Below are 19,440 nucleotides of genomic sequence, written 5' to 3'. Positions count from 1 at the left end.
ACATTTATGATTGCTCTTTCGTAATTACTGAATATATTGATGGAAGGAAGAAACTATTGGTTCTGACAGCTATTTAAAAAAGATATTTATAAGAAAAAGTTGACATTTTTAAGGTATCTTGTTTTGTAGGTCTGCAAAGAGTAACAGCATGCAAGCACCTAAAATGTCCTTTTTAAAACCAAAAAACAGGCAGATCACTCTAATTCCCATAGAAATTTAACAAGTGCAGCTTGTAAGATTTATCAGCTGACAACCCAACAATAAATACATTGCAACTTTGTAAGATTAAGTATTGTTGGTACCATGTAGAGGTTGAAGAACAGAGACGATTACAATAAACTCCCCCCTCCCCTATTCCTATATCTGCACCCAATTATAATTATGCAAGAAATTAGCAATATTTCAAGAACAGCGCTGATGTTAACTGCCTGTTTTCAAAAGTATTTTGTGTTGCTGTGTAGATTACAAAATTGCTATTATGCAACCAGAAAGACGAGCTCCTCTAAGACTGTTTTGCCATCAGAGCTCAGGAGCACATCGCCCCACTCACAGGGGTGTGGAGTGGGACTGCTAGAGCCCAGAGCTAGAGGACACGGGCAGAGGACTGCCGGAGTATTGGTCTTTGTTAACCCTTGTGACCTAATGATTGCCGTTTTCAAAATGGATTTAAAAAAAATATTTCAGAAAGCCTTGAGGATAGCATATATTTCTCTCTCTTTTTTTTTTTTTTTTTTTTTTTTTTTTTTTTATGTTAGACCAATGCAATTTGAGAGAGAAAACATTACTCACGGCCGTGCACCTAGAGTGCGTTCCATACCTTTTATTGTGTTACTTTCCAGACAGTGTTCTAACAATTGAAAATAAACTGTGAGCGGGGTCTGCGCACGCTCCCGCTCGGTGTTCCCGGGCGCTTCAGGTATGGATCGGCATGTCCCAGAGTCGGTAAAATGAGCGTCCCAAAGCGCTCCGCGGCACTCCCAGTGATTACGGACACCGCCGGTGCGACAGCAGCTGCCGCCCGCCGCGCGGGGCGCGGGCAGAGCCCGCCTGGGGCGGCTGCCGGCCCGGCCGCTGCTGGGGGAGCCGCGCCCCGCGAGTTCCCCGGGCGGAGGGGTGCGGTGGGAGCCCTTCTGCCCGGGTAGCACCTCGAGCTTCCAGCCGGGGAAGCTCCGTGCCGGCGCCGCTTTTTTTTTCCCCTTGGCAGAAAGTTGCGCGGACGCCCGCCCCCGGCTGCCCGGGGCGAGGCGGCGCCGGGGAGGGAGCGCGGGGGGGTGTGCGAGCGGCGGGCCGGGTCCGGGCCCGGGGCGGGGCAGGGCGGCAGGGCCCGGCCCCGCTGATGTCAGCCGGGACGGGGGAGGAGAGGAGGGGGAGCGGGAGCGGCCGCCCGTGTTCCGGGTCAGGCGCGGGAATGCGCGGCGGTGGCCGGCAGCGCTGCGCTCGGCGCCCCGCGATGCCCCTGCGGGGAGGGCAGCGGCCCGCCGAGAGGCACTAGGGGGACGCCCCCGGTTCCGCCCCGCTCCGGCTCCCGCCCATTGTTCTCCCGGGGCCGCCGCGCTCGCCCGGGGCTGCTTCCCGCCGGTGGCGGCGGCGCGCTGGATGCGGCTTGCGGCCGCTGGCTCGCCGGGATCCGCGCTGCGCGGCGGCGGAGCGGGCAGCAGCTCCCGCGGCCGGCGGCGAGGAGGGGGCGGCGGTGAGCGGCGGCGCCCGCCCCGCGGCCCCCGGCGGCGGGGCGATGTTCCACTGCATCCCCCTGTGGCGGTGCAACCGCCATGTGGAGTCCATCGACAAGCGGCACTGCTCGCTGGCCGCCGTGCCCGAGGAGATCTACCGCTATAGCCGCAGCCTGGAGGAGCTCCTGCTGGACGCCAACCAGCTCCGCGAGCTGCCCAAGGTGAGCGGGAATGGGAGCGGGCGGCCAGGTGAGCTGCCCCGGCAGGTGCCCGCCGAGCTCCCCGGTCCAGCGCCCGCAGCGAGGCGGCGGTGAGGGGCTCCTGGGGCCGTGGGTCTGTGGTAGCAGCCCTTGGAGTTAAAGGAAGAGCCGGAGTTTCAGGTTAGCGTTTCCCCGGAGTTTGATGGGAAATGAGCTTTCTCGAGCAAAACCTGGAGAATCCCGCGTCTTGCGGCAGGACGGGTCCTGTTGGAGGGCAGGGGGGTTGGTGCCGGAGTCGCAGGACATGAGTGTATATTGTGATTAACATGCACGTCATCGGAATTACGAGACCTTGGAGGGTATTCAGCCCTCCCCTTTTTCCCCTTTCGGTAGATACTATCTGTTCCGTACATAGGAAAACCAAAACCCTCCAGCAGATAACCGCGTTCCCGTTTCTGCCTTCTACTCCTGGAAACTTTGTTGTGCAAAACACGAGAGACGAATAAGCCTTTTTCTGTGTCTCAGTCTAAGTCCCGCGCAGCTGTCAGTGTTTTGCTTCTCACTAGAAGCATGTACTCAGAGTTTTATGCATACTGTATTTTTGGTATTATTGTCAAAGGTGAATTCACTTTCAATTCAACATGGTTTTGAGACCTTGAAGTGGTACCTACCAGTGTGCCTCTCCAGGTGGCACTTGCAGATTTTGCCAGAGGAACTCCATCAGAGTGATTTCAGCGAAGCACTGCGGTTCCACAGATGCAGAGGGAGTGGGAGGCATGCTCACTTCTGACTTGAGGACCCACGGGCTTTTTTCCCCGTGTTTGTTCTTTAAACTTTGGACAACTCAGAAGCCTTTGTGAGTTGTGATTGGTAGAGTTTGACACGGGAAGTGTTACCTGGAAGCTACGTCTTAAAGCTATGTGGACACTTACTAACTTGGAATCCAAGAAACTGAACTCACTAGCCAGAAATTTTTTCAAAAGCACCTTTGTTTGTACCTGAATCAAAGTTTCTCTGTTCATACCCAGACTTAAACAGCCTTACATTTTCCTTTTTGAAATTCAGTGCACTCGCATATACTCTCTTTTTTTCAGCTCTACATAGTAAGAGTAATCGTGGTGGCTAGGTTTTCCTTCAGACAGTAGTAAAAATATTCAGTTGAACTGACGTGTTAAATGTGGCTTTTTCTTTTGAAAAGCCTAGGCACAAGTTTGCATCTTGTTGTGACTGAACTCTTTATCCTTCTGAAGTAGAGCAAAACTGGTTTGCATAGCCTGTGTGTGGATGCTATTTTTACTTCCAGCAGTTTTTGCTGGCTTTGTGCACAGACCAAACTCAGGAGTCCCTTTGTACTAGACCTTTCTTCTTAGTGTTGGCTTTCAGGCTTGTACACATCATATTACAGGGGTATTTAATGTGCATTTGACTAAAATCCCGTTGACACCCATGGCTCTCTGATTTTTTAAAAAAATAATAAATTCACCACCAGCTGGTTGCTGTGTACAAATGTAAAGGATGATGTCTGTTCATGGTGTTATATGGTATTAATTTCTGTAAATAGAGTGCAACCATTTATTGTTTCTCTTCTATTCCTTGAACCATAATATATGAAATAGCCTTTTTTTTTTGCCCTGTGATGCTTAAAAAGACCACTTTTTTTTTCCCATTAGTTACATGTGACTATGCATAACATCCCATACCTGTAAGAAATAGCTGAGGGGCTTAAATAACTCCAAAAACCAACCTAGGCTCCTTGGCATTGTGGTGGAATCAAGCAGAAGTTGAAGTTAGAAAGAAGGTTCTTTTTGTAGTTTTTTTTTCTTTTTTTTTTTAATGTGCATGGATCATATTACAGGAGTGCCTAAATATACTGTAGGAATATGTTTGTGGGTTTTTAGCTGGACTAGGAGGAATCTGATGAAATACAACCACAGAAATATACTTGTATGTGTCCTAAGTACTTTGTGCCTTGTCAGCAATGCAGGGAGGCATTTTTATTGGGGCTTCCTGCACAAACCTATGAACTTTTCTTGTCAGTTCCTTATTAATGATTTGTGATAAATGGAATATAGCGCCATCACTCGTGTAAGTGTTGACTCTGCAGGATTTTTAGGTACAAAAGTAGAGCTGCAGTTCTGAATGTGAAACTAATCTATTGAAGGTGAAACTGATGGGAAGAGCCCTGTTCAACTTTTCTACCAGCAGATAGTTCTGAAAGTTCTCCTTTAGGAATCTGGTTGAGGAGGATCATGGAAGATCTCTCAGTGGAAGGTACCTACAGCTTACATTGCTCATTCCTGTTATATTTAAAGTGTAGTATCAATGCAAAGTACAGATACAAAATTGGTAATCAGTGCAAAAAGCTGGGCTAGACCATACCTCTGGTAGAGAAAATATGGGGGAAGTCATCAGAGTGTGTAATTAACAAACTGTTAGGTCAGCATAGATAAAAGTGGTTGTTACATCATTAATTTAGTGTAATTCATTATATTAGTCTGAGCTCCATTATGTTTCTTCACTACGTACATAAAGGCAGTAATACAAAATCAAGCTAGATTTGGGCTGAGTTGAGGCCTAAACAAGTCAGGAGAATTGTGTTACTCTCAGTGGCAGCTTAGTTAGGTGTTTTTCAGTGCTTGATGAAGTCCTGAAGTTCACAGTGATCTGTGCCAATTCCTGGTGAATCACCTGTGGGCTGTGCTGATGCCATAATATAATCCTTCAACACTGATAAGGTGTTTGTGTTGCTGAGATGGTTGTGATGCCCCTTAGGAAATTGCTGCTGTAAAGCCTCACCTTGGCACGGTGAAGAAGAATTGTCCTTTAAACTTCCAGCAGAAGTTGCCATGGAAGGAGGAAACCCCAACTCTGCTGCTCAGCTCTTCATTGTGCACACATGTAGTTCAGATTCATTTTCCCACTGTGGGCAGCTGTGGTCTGAAAGGTATTTTGCATTACAGGTCTTGTAATGCTTCTCTGCAATTAAGTAGATACTGGTGAGTTCTTTTACCAACTTTGCCATTGCTACAAGTCAGACAGTGATGATGGCTTTATTTCTAGACATCCACTTTCCATCCACTTGTATGTAGGAATCCCCTCACCCCCTCTGAGCACGGGGAGGGGCAGGGCGGAATCCTACCATGGGCTGAGATAAAAGACAAAAAGTGCTCTTCTCTTCATCCCTTCAAATGTAAAGCTTTCTGAGGAAGATAAATATCAGCAAGTGGCATGATGAAATATGTGGACCTGCTGCATTTCTCTCAAGCAGATGAGGCAATTTGTGTTGGATGCACACGCTTCCCCCCTCCACCCCGGTTCTCTCCACCCCCATTTCTATCAAGTAGCAATAAAAGATGTTCTTTGGTTGGTTTGATCCAATACACCAGTTAGAGAATATACTAATCCATCCTAAAATCTCCATTTTGAGATACAGAAGTAGTCCTTGGCTTTGTTTAATTTGCAGTCTTTCCTAGCATACTTAAAACCTCTCTTATTCTAGAATAAGCTAGTAGAACATGGCATATGTTAGGGTGTTAATGAAAAAACCCAACAGAAGAAACACACATAAAAATCCTTTCAAAATACAGAAGGCAACTTAGAGAATTGCTGTAGCGTTTTGAAGCAAAATGACTAGCAGGACTCAGCACTATTGCTGAATTGTATGTTATGAGAGTCATGTGAAATATCCTCAGGAGAAACAAGGAATACACTTGAATCGTGTTGAGGGAATTACTTCACTAGTTTTATTTTTGTTCTGTAAGCTGACCAAAATGCATGGTAGAATTCTTCACCTTCTTCTAAGGGGAGAGGGTGGGAAGGGTTCATCCAGAAAACATCTGAAAAGAAATGTCTGAGAAGCAGAGAGAGGTGGATATCATTGCCCCTGTTATTTCTACTCTTCCCTATGTTTGCTTCCTTGTGCATTAATATGTGGACCAGAAAAAGAACTGTTTCTCTGCCCCCCTTTTCCCTGCAAATACCTTTTTTTTCACCAAGTTGTGTCTGTCAGCATCTCAAGAATACAAGGTAATAATTTCTGTTTGTAGAGTAACTTAAAGGTTTTTTTCTGTGATTTTGCTGCTGCACATTTGGTTTCCCAAGTCAGTAAGTGAATCTTTGTCAAGGTTTCCTTAGCTGCTCTGCTGGATTCTTGGGTCCCTTCTTCGCTCCATTCCCCAGTTACCAGAACTTGTTCTTATGTTGACAGCGACCTTTTTCTGTCTTTACCACTGGTGTCTCAGACTCCTCACCCTGCATGTTCATACTTTCCCATCCTCCCCCATCCTTCATGTTCCAGGATCTTTGTTATTTCCTCCAACCTAAAGAGCTCTGTCTGCCATCTGTTGCTGATGCTCTTCTTCTTCTCCTGTCTCTTCCATGCTGGGTTCTTGACTGCCCTTGCAAACATCTCTTTCCTTTGTACTCTGCTCTTTCCCCTTCCTTTCTGCTGCCTCCCAGGTTCCCTCCTCTGCTCTTGCCCTTCTTGCAGGATAAGCCAGCCTGGTGGGATATGCTGGAGGAGCAAGCTGTATACTATTAAGCTGCTGGTGGTTTTCCACAATAATGAAGTCTCTCTGAAGCCTTTCTCAGCAGATGTGGCTGTTTTCCCACAGAACAGCAATTTCTAGCTGTCAGCATGCTTCTCACCACTTCTGTTTTACAAGACAAATTAAAGAGCTGCACTCTTTGGTCTGAAAAGGACGGGCTATGTATAGGGTTGGTGGTAAAGTGTAGCTCTTAACTTGCTTAAATAATTCCTTTTCCTGTGTTGGATCCCATGTGCCTTCTGTTGATTATTTTGTGTATCTGATTTTATTGGAAAAAAAATAAGTGGTTGCCAGTGTGTGTAGAGCGACTTAAAAATGTAATTTGTATGTTTTTTTTCTAAACCCATAGCATTTTTATTTTCATTGGAGTGAAAACTTGAGGAATTTTTGAACTCAAGCTGTAATGTGTAGTATATCATTTGCTGCACATCAAAAACTATTCTTCACTGAAGAGTAGGCTTTCTGGCAAATTGCTTTGATAGAAGAAAATAACACATTCTGCATGATGCGTTTCAATAGCTTTTCTAATGAAAAGCATCAGATAAAAGTAAAATGCTTTCAATTCTATAGATCAGTCTGTAGTTGAGGAAATGGTGTTTTCTACTCTTGTACATGAGAATTTAAGGGCAAATACATCCTGTCAGCTTAATTTCGATGTGATTCAAATTTGCAGTAGAAAACTGAATCCCTGTATATTTCTTTTCCAGAGGGAAAAAAAAAAATCTTAGGAACCCTTGAATGCAGTATTATATTTTGGCCTTTGTATTAAATCACAGCATTCTTTGCATTGGTGGGTGGTGGAAATAGCTTATAACTCTTGTTTTGCTGCTGTTTTGTCTTGCTGCTGCTCAGTTCTTTAACTCAAAGAATAAAGACCACTTTCCCATGATACTTGTAGCAGATGTTGTTTATGGAAAAACTCCAGTGGCAAAAAAAAATTTCAGAATTTTTGTATGCACTTAGTTTAGCCTAAGAGTCTGAGGAAGTTTTTTTTTTTCTTTGGGGAATGATTTTTATGTAGCGTTTGTAAACCTAATATAGTGCAGCACTGAATCATTTCATATCTCTGAGCTTACAAATTATATCTGTCATCTGTAATTTTTCTTCTTGGTGTTATATACTAAAGCTTTTCTGTAAAGTTACTAGGTAACTCTTTTCCCGAGAGACCTGTTTAAACCCTGGCCTCTTCCTGTGCCCCAGTTTCTTTGTTAGAGATGCTGCTGTTCTGCTGCTGCTTGGCATTCAGCGCTGTCGGTATCTCTGTTATGTGTGGTGTTGAAATCCAGGGTGCTGTTATCTTACAAAGTCATGTGGAAGCTCCTTAAGAAACAGTCCCTCTGTTCTTCCCATACCATACCTTTGTCTCAGGAAAAAACCTGTTCTGGACTGAGTTCCACTGTTCTATCATTGTTTCTATCATTATGCAACCATAAGCCTGAAAGACACTTGTTTGGTCAGTGGCCAGTAATCTGTGGAAAGACATGATTATTGTACTATACCTCTCTTTAAATTTGTGTTTATGGCTGCTTAAGTTGTACATACATAGGAACTTTATTTCCTTTTATTGAATGCATAGATCTCCTTGAGTTTGGAGAGATGTGGTGGGATACCTCGCATGGCTGGAGTGCTGGAGTGGATGAACACAGGCTCTTTAAGGACAGGTCAGGAAGGCAGGGATGGGGAGTTGCCCTTCGGATGAGAGAGCAGCAGAGATTTGTGAAGTTCTTCTTTGGGATGGATGATGGACCGGCTGAGAGCAGCTTGGGATTAGTGGATGACATTGTTTTGGGTGTCTGCTGTAGACTGTTTGATCAGGATGAAGTAGTAGATGCCTTCTTCACGTAACTGGAAGAAGTCTCGTGTTCGCAGGCTCAGGCCCTCATATGGGTCTTGAACGACATGACAGCTGGAAGGACAGCACATCAGGACATAAGCAATCCAGGAGTTTTCTGAAGTGCTTTGATGGCTTCCTAACACAGGTGCTCAAGGATTTAATGGACGGGTGGTCTGTTGGACCTCATACTTAAAAACAAGAAAAGGCAGGTTGAGATGTGAAGATCAGGGTTGCAGTAGCTGTACTGACCTTGTCACCTTGGCTGTAGTGACCATGAGGTAGTGGAGTTCTGGGTTCTGAGAGGAAGGAACAGGACAATAAACAGCATCTTGAAAAAACAATCTTTGGTATGTTTAGGATTCTTCTTGTAAGAGGTTGGTAAAAAAGATGTTTATGCTGCCATTCAGCAGGACAGGGAGAGGCTGGAGAAATGGGCAGAGAGGAATCTCATGAAGTTCAGTCAAGAGAAATATACCTGGACAGAAATAACCCAACTCTCCAGTACAGGCTGAGGGCCAACCATCTGGAAAACAGTTTTCCAGTAAAAGGCCATGGGTAACCTGGTGAACGAGTTGTCTGTCAGCCAGCAATGCTCCTTCATGACAGAGAGAGCCAACAGTATCCTGGGCTGTGTAACACAAAGCATTGCCAGCAGGTGATCCTTGTCCTCTGGCTAGCTTTGGGGAAACAGACCTGGAGTGCTTTGTCTAGTGCTGGGTATCCCAAAAGAAGAGTCATGGACATACTGGATATGCACTGTAGGGGCCACAAAGGCTGTTAAGGGCTTGGAGCACCTCTCAGGAGAGAAGGCTAAAGGAGCCAGAACAGTTAAGCCTTGAGAAGAAAAAGGCTCATGGTTGTATATAAACACATATTAATCAGCATGGAACCTTGCTTGGGGTGCCCTGTAACCTTACAAGAGGCAGTGGGCAAAGGCTGAAACACAGGGAACTGTCTGAAATATGAAAATACTTTTTTACTGTGAGGATGGTCAAACACTGGCATGGATTGTCCAGAGAGGTTGTGCAAGCTCTGTTCATGAAGATGTTGTAAACCTGACTGAACGTGGTCTAGGTGACCTTCTCTAGGTGACCCATGCTTTGAGCAGGGGTGCATTAGGTGATTTCTAGAGCCCCTTCCAACCTCACCTGTTTTATGGGTCTGTAGAGGGCATATCAAAGATTTTGCCTGTCTTTAACTTGGGTGTTTTTAATGATAGAAATTGAATTGTTGTGGTTTTCAAGGTTTATTCACCCTCAAATGTTTAATTGATTTACTTACTACATTGATAGTGTCGTGGTATTTTTGCACATCTTGCTGTAAATCCTTAAAGAAATAACCACTATATGATTTGAACAAGCCTGTATTTACACTTAGTGTCAGAGAGAGAGCTGTGCCACTGGGTGAACCTGAAGCAGACTGTATGCACACAATAAAAGTAGTTTTCTTGAAAGTTCAAGAATTTTTTCAGTATGATGAATGCTACTTAAAATACTTGCTAAGAACACCACTATCTTGAGAATATGTTATCTTTTGTAACCTGTTGTGGGTACAGACGATTAGTACTATCATGCAGTATATGTTTGAATTAGTAAAATCCGTAATAGCTTGTAGAGAAGCAACATTGTATCCTTTTATTAACATAGCTCTAAACCTAGAGCTCTGTGTTGAAGGCTACAAAGAAGTTTAATACCAGATAAGTATGTCTAGGTTTTCTCCTAGTTTCCAGATTTTTCTGTTGTATTGCTTTGGACTTGACACCAAATATGAAAGACTACAGTCTGATGCAAGCAGAGGAAGAACTAGTCTGCTGTTTCCTAAACAAAGGAAAGTCATTGTCTTCCCTGTTAGTGTCCCTGCAATTGTTCAGAAGATTTTTGAAGTTTGCTTGGTTTAAAATATTTTCTAATGGCAATTTTTTGTACTAACAGCTTGGCTCTACTGATTTTTTTCTGCTGAGTTGAAAGAAAGTAATTAAGTAGTTATGTTTCAATACCTTTAACTTTTTTTTGTAAGGTGTGTACTGCTGTAGTAAACTGGTAGCATTCCCTTCTCTTTGTGATGTACACAGGTGAGACAAGGTTTGTGGGCAGAGATTATACGTCTGTACCTCTAAAATACATTTTATGATTATACATAGAGTTATTTTTCTAATTATATCAATTGGTCTAAAAAAAAAAGACATTGCCTCCTGCCAACAGTCTTGTGTACTGGAAAAATGCATGCTAGAAATTCATTAGAGAGATTAATGTGGGCTTTGGTTGGTGTTTTTTTTTTTTTTTTTTTTTTTTTTTTTTTTTTTTTTTTTTTTTGTTTTTTGTTTTTTGTTTTTTGTTTTTGTTTTCTCCAAAAGGCAAATGCATTTAACTGCAATGAATCTGTATTTCATTGTAGTAGATGTTTTCTGGCTTCTCTTAAAGGCAGAGGTAGTCCCTCTCACCACTGTGCTCTAACAAAAAGCTCTAGCATGGAGTGCTCTTTAACCTTTATTGCCTCTGCTTAATTGACATAAAAGAGAAAGTAAATCCTTGTCTGCCAGGAACAGTAGGAGACAGCCTGGTCAATGCATTGCTTGGCAGCGCAGCATTTTGATTCAGTGCTGCAGTGTATTGGTTTTTGAGAGTGGATAGTTCCCTATTTGTCTTTTAAAAGGAATGGTAACAACTGAGAGTAGGACCTGCAATTGGCCCATCCTTGTCAGTGGTTCAGAAAATAGCAGATGCTTTGAAAATGAAGTGTCAGAAGCGTAGCAGGTCAACGCTGAATACCAGCTTCAGTGAGGCATTGGTATCACTTTTTGCTCTGTCTTCTGTAGGCCTTTCCCCCCAGCCCTTCTTGCCTGGCTGATCTTTCTGTTCGGCTTTCATTTCAAGTACCCATTGGAGGGTACAGCAGTTGCAGCATCTGGTTTTGTTTAGGATATGTGCCCATGAACTGTGATGTTTCATTAATATTTTTCTCTTGTTGTGAAATCTAGTAATTTTATTAATGTTTTGTATGGACTCCTGCTTAAATGTCTGCCTCCATGATGTCTTTCATTAATATTCATGGTGACAAAGTTGGTAGTAGAATGTTGCAAGACCAAAGGATAGCTTGAATATATTCTGCATACATGACTGGGTGTGTGAAACAATCTTTCATCGTGCCAAATATATATAACAGTTCTGGTTTTGCTCATGGCACATGTGAAGACAGCTGCATGGAGTGGTTGTCCATTTGCCAGCCTGCCACAGAACAGGCAGGCAGAGGTCTGTGTGCTGCTGTCTATCACCAGCTGCTGCTGCATCTCTTCATGGCTCCAGAGGAAGTCCATCAGCTGCTTCTTCGATGCAGAGTCATCAATTGCACGATGACCCTGCTGTGCTGCACCGTGAGTTTGTCCCTGCCTTCAGACATTGTCTCAGTAGCTCAGGGAGTGTTTTATTTGAAAATTAAATCATGTTCTGCCCAAAGGATCACGTGGGATCTGTATTTGTGAAACCCTGTTGCCTTTGCCAGCTGTCCTTGCTCTCAGATGAAAGCAGTGAGTGATTTGAGGGGTCCTGATGTTGCTAGCAGGCTTTGTGGGAGATGCCAAACTGGTAATGCCCATGCTAGGCTTTACTGGAGTCTGCTGAGATAATTTTTCACACTTCATGAATCCAGAGTAGGATTCAGCTTCCTCAGCATTTTATTGTGCAGCTAGTTTGGATGTGCTTCTGTGAGAAAGATGTCTGTTTTCTGTGCTCTTGCTGGTTTTCTTCAGCGCTCCCACCCGTGCTACTGGTAGAAGTCTCTGGGTTGGATTTTAAGACAATGATGTACAGGATTGCAACCTAGAAAGAGTTTTTTGCTCACAAGTTACTTGTGGATTTTGACTGAGGGTGATGTCTTGAGGCTGGAGGGGAGTGCAGAGTGCATTACAACTTGCTGAGAGCTCCACATTGGGATGTCCAGTGGCTGACTGGAGTAGAAGTGATAACTGAAATCACTGTGTGTGTAGGGCATTGAGTGTCCTATCTCCTTAGCAATCCTTAGCACTGAGTGACCCTTACTGATAGGCTGTCAAAGGCCTTGCTGTTGATGATTTTGACAGAAGTGGCTTGGAGAGGAATGAGGAAAAGCTCGCCCTTCCCTCTTTGCCTTTGCCCTTCAGGCAGATGGGGAATGTGCATGTCTGCTTGTGCCAGAGCCGGGTTATGAAACCCATTCCAGGGAAGCTGAATGCTTGAATTCAGTGGTGCTGCTTCACTAGGGGATGTAGTCCTTATTTTCCTTATGGTGTCCTGACCACCAAGCAGTGTGTTCACCTAAAGTGAGTTGGGCTTCTTCTGCTCTCACTGAAGCCTTGCAACAGCACAGACAAAATGGGAACTTCTAGGGGCCAAAAGCAAGGGGCTAGGGACCTTGTTGGGGAGCAGCTATGTTGTAAGGTTGTTTCATGGATTTGATGCCTTATCTCTTGTTCACTGCTTTGCTTACCAAAATGACCTCTTCTACTTGTGTTTGCCTGAAGAAAGACCTCAGAAGAAGATCTTTCTGAAGCAGTATAAAAAGTGTGGGGAAGGATTTGCTGTAATTTCCCTTGTCCAATGACCAAAGGAGGACACATAGCTGGTGATTGGAAATAAACAAATGAAATGGTGTCCCCATTGATTTTTGTTTACAATGTGGGAGAAGAAAATGGAGCCTAAAGTAAGATTTGAAACAAGAATACATTTAGGAGTTAAACTGTGTTTAAATTACTATGTACCACTTCTTAATTCTAAAGCACAGATAGCCTTTAGTTGGTCATTTGTAAGTTTGGAAAATGGGTGAAATAAATACATTATTAAGCAACAGATGTACTTAAGAAACAGAACCTAATAACATACTCTGTCTTATAGCTTACTTAATTCATTTTAATGTAATAATGTAATTGCCTGAAGAAGCCTTAAAAGCTGAGGCAGCACGTGTATGTGGAAAATCCATATTGGCATCTGAGGGAAATCTGACATAAGAGCAAATGCTTACAAATTCTTAATCTTGTCAGCAACAGCTCAAGTGCCTAAAAAAAAAAAAAACAAACCTGAAGCAAAAAACCACCAAACCCTCATCCTATTTGGTGTTTACGTAACCGTGAAACAAGTTAATTGCAATTTTCTTTCTCCATTACATCTCATTGTAATTTCTACTGCTTATGCTAGCCCATTGTGAGAATTAGGCAGTGAATTCATAAAGGTTCTAATTTTTAATTCTCTTTGCTGCTAGTAGTAGCCTTTTTATGGAAATGTTTTGCTTAACACAGTAAACATTTAGCTATGCTACCTGTGCCAGATGAGTTTGGAGTGTGACATGTCTCTAGCACCACAAAGGCTCTAGTAGCTCAGATGATGCTGAAATGTTGCTCCTCCCCTTAACAGCATTAGCTGCAAATAGGTCTTTGTTCCCTCCTATGTGTTTTACTTCAATTGTTTTCATGTATTTCCATTTATGTTTTATTTTTTATTCCCATCAGCTAAGGTGCTGAATTTTCAGGACAAATTCTCAGGCATGAGTATTTTTTTGTTTGGGAGAGAACCATTGAAAGAAAGCCAGAGATATGTTGTCTTGGCCACTTCCACGAAAGAAAATATCCTACTAGTTTGGCTTAATTATCTTAACTTTTTTTTTTTCTTCAATTGAGTGCCAGTTGTAGTGGTATTCTTAAAAAAAAAAGGTATAAAAAATGAGGGCTGTGGGATCACACTGTCTGTTTATACTTTTCAGTGAGTCATGCACTTATCTGTTACTTTTTTTTCTTTCGTTGGCTGATGTCGACCCAATTTTGTCAGAATGAAGTTTTTTTTTTTAAATATGTGTCTGAGTGAGAGAGTCTTGATTAGTTTTCCAGTGAGTGAAGGGATCTGTTCAAGATGTATATTCTTAGAAAATCCATATAATAGAAACCTCTATAAATTCTTTGATAGCAGGAAAAGCTTCAGTTGAGGGTCAGGCACGGTTACTAAATAGCAAGTTGTAGGCTACTTCAGTGCTTATGCTCATGGGCATTATTTTTCTCATTGAGGCACTATTAATTAGGCTGACTAAACTAAACAGCATTACAAGTGTTGCCAAGATACTCAGAGAGGCATTGGGTCTGCAATCAAAACCAGCTATTAGAGTGTGCTGGGTGGATATGCTGCTCTGGCCAACAGCCCCATTGCACTTTGGATCGTGTTACAGCTTATCAAATAGAGGCAGAACTGTGTTAGATACATCAAATTAGGAACATGTTTCTCGTTGGCATGTATTTTAAAAATTGCAGGTATTTATACACCTACCTATATATACATACATACATATATATACGTTTACATTTGTTAAATTCTATTGAGTATGCTTTTAATTCTCTTTGTTCCCTGTTTTCCCTTCGTTCCCTTTGTGGGTTTTTTGGAAGGTAAAACATGTATGGCCAAAAGGAGTTGCTTGCCTCTCCAGCAGTGCTTCAGAGCACTAATGAAGTGCCTTAGATAAAGCAAGAGCACTTACCAGAATGGGAGTAGGATGCACTAAACGTGCAAGAGTCCTGTTGTTTAAAGGAAAAAAAAAACAAACAAACCATTAGTTCAAAGAAATGCCATTTGTGTAACTGCAGTTTGATTTTATCTAGGAAATGGTGTCATTCATTAAAAAATGTTATGCAGATGGAAAATAAAGCTTCCAGTTAAGTTTTCTTTTAAGTAGTATTCAGCTGAAGAAACAGGAATGTGTAATACTGCTTGTTGCACTCGTGCTCTGCACATTTAATAAATATGGACTGCATTGACACGTGGTACTGTGAGCACCCTCAAACCTTCCTGAGGATATCCAGCTCTTAACAGGCTTTGGATGACTGCTCTGTCTTTTAGCCATGTTCCTTCTGTCTTTGCTCACTTGCCATTGAATATCTGACAGGGACAGCTGTTGCTCAGGTAAGATTTGTAGGAGAACATCAGTATTTGTAACTGTCATATAGTTTAGCAGCTACACACTGCTTTGAGGAACTCATTTTGGCAAGTATTTATTTTTGAGTTAGGACAGATTGGGATCTCTTCTGTGGAGCGTACTCCTGCTGTGTTTTCACAAAAGTGTCTTTAAATGCTTTTCTAAGCTTCTGATGGATTCTTGGTTTAGTCATATTAATAAATATTTAGAGAAAGGACTACATTTATTTTAAAGCAAGAATGGTAATGATATAAAAATGCAGTTATGGGTCTTTTGAGGACTATGAAGGATTAAAAAGCATTTGTGGCTGTTTTAATTGGAATATTAGTTTTTAGGGACCTAGAAATACGGAATTATAGAGCATTTTACATTCCTCTTAAAATTTCAACTCTGTTATAGAACACTTTTAATATGGGGGAGGGTAGAGGAGTGCCATTCTGACTCAAAAATGCCTTTGAAATTCCACATTCAAATCTGGTGCATCTTTTACTGTTGAGTGTTTATAAATTTTTTAAAACTCTATCCTTCTTATCCCCTAAAAGGAACCCATGTTTTTGAGGGAAAATACATTTGTTTCAGTTGTGGTTTATTTGTCTGTGACACAGTGTATACTGAAAGATTGATGCAAAAGTGCAAAACTTTGCACTTAACTTGATTTATAATCTTGACCACAAGACACTAAAAATAAGATTGAAAGCCTGTATTGTAATACAGATTGATTAAACTGCTTTTGCCTTGTGTCCTAGTAAGATGCCTTACTGCCCTTTTTTGTGTCAATCTAAGTCATATCTGAGTGAAGTTTAGAGCATATACTCCATCACCTAAATAAAATAAAAACTCAAAGAGAGGTGCTAATTCCCTAGAAGGGATTGCAGGTGATGAAATGTGAGTGGGTATCCCAAATTTACAATAACTTCCCGTTACCCTAAGGTGGCAAAACCATGGGGGTGCAGGCATGCACACATGCTGTGAGTGGGTGAGATGCACGTTTGACTGCTGGGTCAAACTCCCTATGTACCCCAGGGGCACAAAACTCACTCAGAACTGGAGGTGTCCAGTTTTGATCAAGATGACTTGTGAAGACCTTGTCAGCCCCTCTTCATCAGTTTTCTGGCTCTTGTTCTTTAGAAGTATCCCTGTGCATTAACTTCCTAATGAGCCCTGGTGTGCAATTAGGATGCTTTTAATTACTGTGCTTGGTAGCCTTGCCCCATTAATGACTTGAAACGGGCACTCTGGATTTTGCTAGTGTCTATCTGCAATGATCTTTAACAGCAAGCTTTATGGATTATTTTTTTTTACATACATTTTCATTTTAGCTAAAATACAGGTTATAGTTTGTCTGCATGTGAAAATTAAAACAAAATGTTAATTCTGGTTACAGGTGTGAAGGAGATATGCATGACTAATGCCATGCAATAGCTTTAATTAGCTCACATTTTGAAAGTGATTCCAGTTATTCCTCATCATTTATCATGCCTATATGTGAGTTATGTGAATATTTTCTGAAGTGTAATTTTTTTCTGTCTTTCAGCCTTTCTTCCAGCTTGTGAAGTTACGGAAACTTGGACTTAGTGATAATGAAATCCAACGGCTCCCTCCAGAAATAGCAAATTTCATGCAGCTGGTGGAACTTGATTTGTCTCGAAATGGTAAGCTCCAAGGTTAATTTGTTTGATTCTCTACTGTCCTATGACATGGTCTAGAAAACAGTGTTAGCAGGGTTTTTCTATCTCAGAAATTGTTATCTATGTCCTACAGAACACTTTCTTGTCTAATTAATGGATTTACCTCTAGTTCTAGAGGGATGGAGGGAAAGAGCAGAGGGGAGCTTGTGGTAGAAATACAGTAATAAAATAGTGCTTGACTGTAGTTCTGTGTTTCTGAGAGCCTGCTTTATTTTCCAGTTTAAAAAATGTGGTAGTTTCATATGTGTATCTATCACAATGTTGACTTCTTTTCCCAAGCTCTCTGAAATGCCTGGCATTTAGAGATGGAAAAAAACAAGAAAAAAAGAAAAAAAAAGAAGTTGAAAAAAAAATAAAGTTGCTTTCTGTCCTAAGAAAAGGACTGCCTGTGGGTTAGAAGTCCGGTTCTTTATCTCTGCTCTGCTCTTTACCTGGGATTAGCAAGAGGCAGAGTGGTGGTATTTCTAGTTGTACTTTTGGAAGAAGAGTCAGTCTGTTTGTCAACTGCAAAGATAAATTCAGAAAAGAATGCTGGGAGAAACTATCTTCTAAAATGCGTTGTTGGAAACAACATGCATTTATTGTTTGCTTGCAATGCTTGCTGCATATATTGTCCTGCATTGTGATGGAGTGAAAACATCTTTTTTTTTTCTGTGGTCTGGTGAACTTACTAGTTCTACAAGAAGTTCAGGGGCTGGTGGGTCACCTTTAAGCAGTTTTTTGACCCAGTGATCTAAAAAGAGTGAATCTGTGTTAGCAAATTAGAGCAACTGTCAGATATTTTTACTTCCTTACATGCAGTGGATGTGCACAAAATGCTCTCTCAGCTGTGTGGAAGGGGTGGGAGTGATCAAAGTTGTGTAACCTTGTTAATAAATGAGGGTTGTAATTGAATATTCAAGAAAATAAACAGTGTAACAGGGAGCCTTTTTTTCTTGATGGTTTAACTTCACATCGACTCTTTGTGACTGAAGAATATTGTTGGTACTTCACCTTTCTATAGCATATTTCCTTTATTTGTTTGGTGCTTTAAATTCTGTCTTTATCTGATAATATAATTGATGAAGCGTGATGAGTCTCCAGGCAATTGCTGAAAAATTTCTGTGAACCATATAATTTTATGTACATTAGGAAAACCTTTTAAGAGAAGAAAACTGGAAAAAAACCCAGAGTCTGAAGAGACAGATTAGTTAAAACATTTTGGAAATACTTGAACATTAGTTGATGTGGTATTTGGCTACTGAGTTTGGCTGAGTTGGGTGCTGTCAGTGACAGACTTGATACAAAAAGAAAACCTCTGTTGGCTTAGTAATTTTCTTTGCAAATGAATAACTAGTTGGAAATGAGCTGGTGGATCAGAGCCATGTGAACTCTTGTCAGCCAGACTTGGAAGTTGGCTTGAGAACTCAACTGTAACAAGAGCAGATGGTGTGAATGTTTATGGCTGGGTAGATGCGTGTGTCATTAGAAGTTACTGCACAGGGAAGTATTTTTTCCAGTGATAGGTTGAACTAATGCAGGTGGCAGGGAGCAGTTCCTTTCCTATATCCAAGGTTCAATGTTAATTACCCATTTTATTGTGTTGCTTTCTTTTCTCTGTGGTTCATTGCAGAAGGTGACTGATACCATTTCCCTCTGATTAATTATGTCACAGTTACTGCATGACTTGACTCTGCAAATTAAAAATGCACTGTACAATGTGGTGCAGGGGGGCTGTGGTGGAAGATAACTAGTCTTACTTTCCACTGTTCAGCCATTTTTGAGATTGTCTCATGGTTCTCCAAATCAAAAGGCAAAACACACACCATCTGGGATGCTGCAGGGGGAATTCTCACAAAAGGTTTTTGAGATTTACAGTATTTTTATTTATTAGCTTTGTATTTTGAATCCACCCTCCAGCATGTCTCATTCTAAACCTGCCACAGGTTTGTCCTGTTCAGTGGTTTGCACTCCAAAAGGTTTTGTTTTTCTGACTGCCCAAAACTACTTAGAAAAAAAAAAAAAAAATAGGAACTCTTCATATTCCTTTCAGGCAGAGAAAAACAGCCCTGCTCTTCAAAATGCAGTATGCTGCATGAATAGGAAAGTGTAATGGTGACATCTGAGCTTGGGAAATAAGAGATCATTGTTCTGTGTTTTTTGTTTTCTAGTTGTCTGGTTTGGTGCACTAATTGCCTTCAGTTCTGGCCATTCTGTTTCCTCAAGAGCTTAAAAATGCAGGCACAAAGTGCAGATTAAATGCATTTAATATCCTCTGCACGGGAATAGCTTTTTCTAGTTTGACCTCTCATCACAGAAGGAGGAAAGGGTTTTGAATAAACAGAGTACTTCCATTTCTGCTATAATGGTAACACGTCTTCCTTTCTCCTGCTTTATAACCCTTTGGCCACCATATGATCTTTGAAGCCATGTGAGATGGTGGGTATGTCATATGGGTGGACTTGGGTCCTCTTCAAGCTGCACTGGCCAGCTGTGCTTGGAGCAGCCATGAGGTGCTGAATCTAGAGGAGGGATCAGTCCCTGCTGATCTTTGGAGGTATCAAAGATATACTGTGTACCTGTGCCATACAGCATTCA

The 19,440-nt window shown here is 41.9% G+C and overlaps 1 protein-coding gene across 1 annotated transcript in view; it reads left to right on the top strand.

Annotated features, from left to right (window-relative positions):
* The first annotated feature begins 1,428 nt into the window (after positions 1–1,428).
* The window catches only part of LRRC1 (leucine rich repeat containing 1), a 70,163-nt gene continuing 52,151 nt past the window's right edge, over positions 1,429–19,440 (top strand). The window contains exons 1-2 of the mRNA XM_053973755.1: positions 1,429–1,891; positions 16,710–16,827. Of these exons, the coding sequence (XP_053829730.1) occupies positions 1,733–1,891; positions 16,710–16,827 (277 nt within the window). The 5' untranslated portion in view covers positions 1,429–1,732. The remainder of the gene's footprint in view (positions 1,892–16,709; positions 16,828–19,440) is intronic.

This window comes from Vidua macroura, chromosome 3 (genome assembly GCF_024509145.1).
Source record: "Vidua macroura isolate BioBank_ID:100142 chromosome 3, ASM2450914v1, whole genome shotgun sequence".
Taxonomy (NCBI): Eukaryota; Metazoa; Chordata; class Aves; order Passeriformes; family Viduidae; genus Vidua; species Vidua macroura.
Note: the sequence above shows the minus strand (reverse complement) of the source record. Positions and strands in the feature narration are given on the sequence as shown.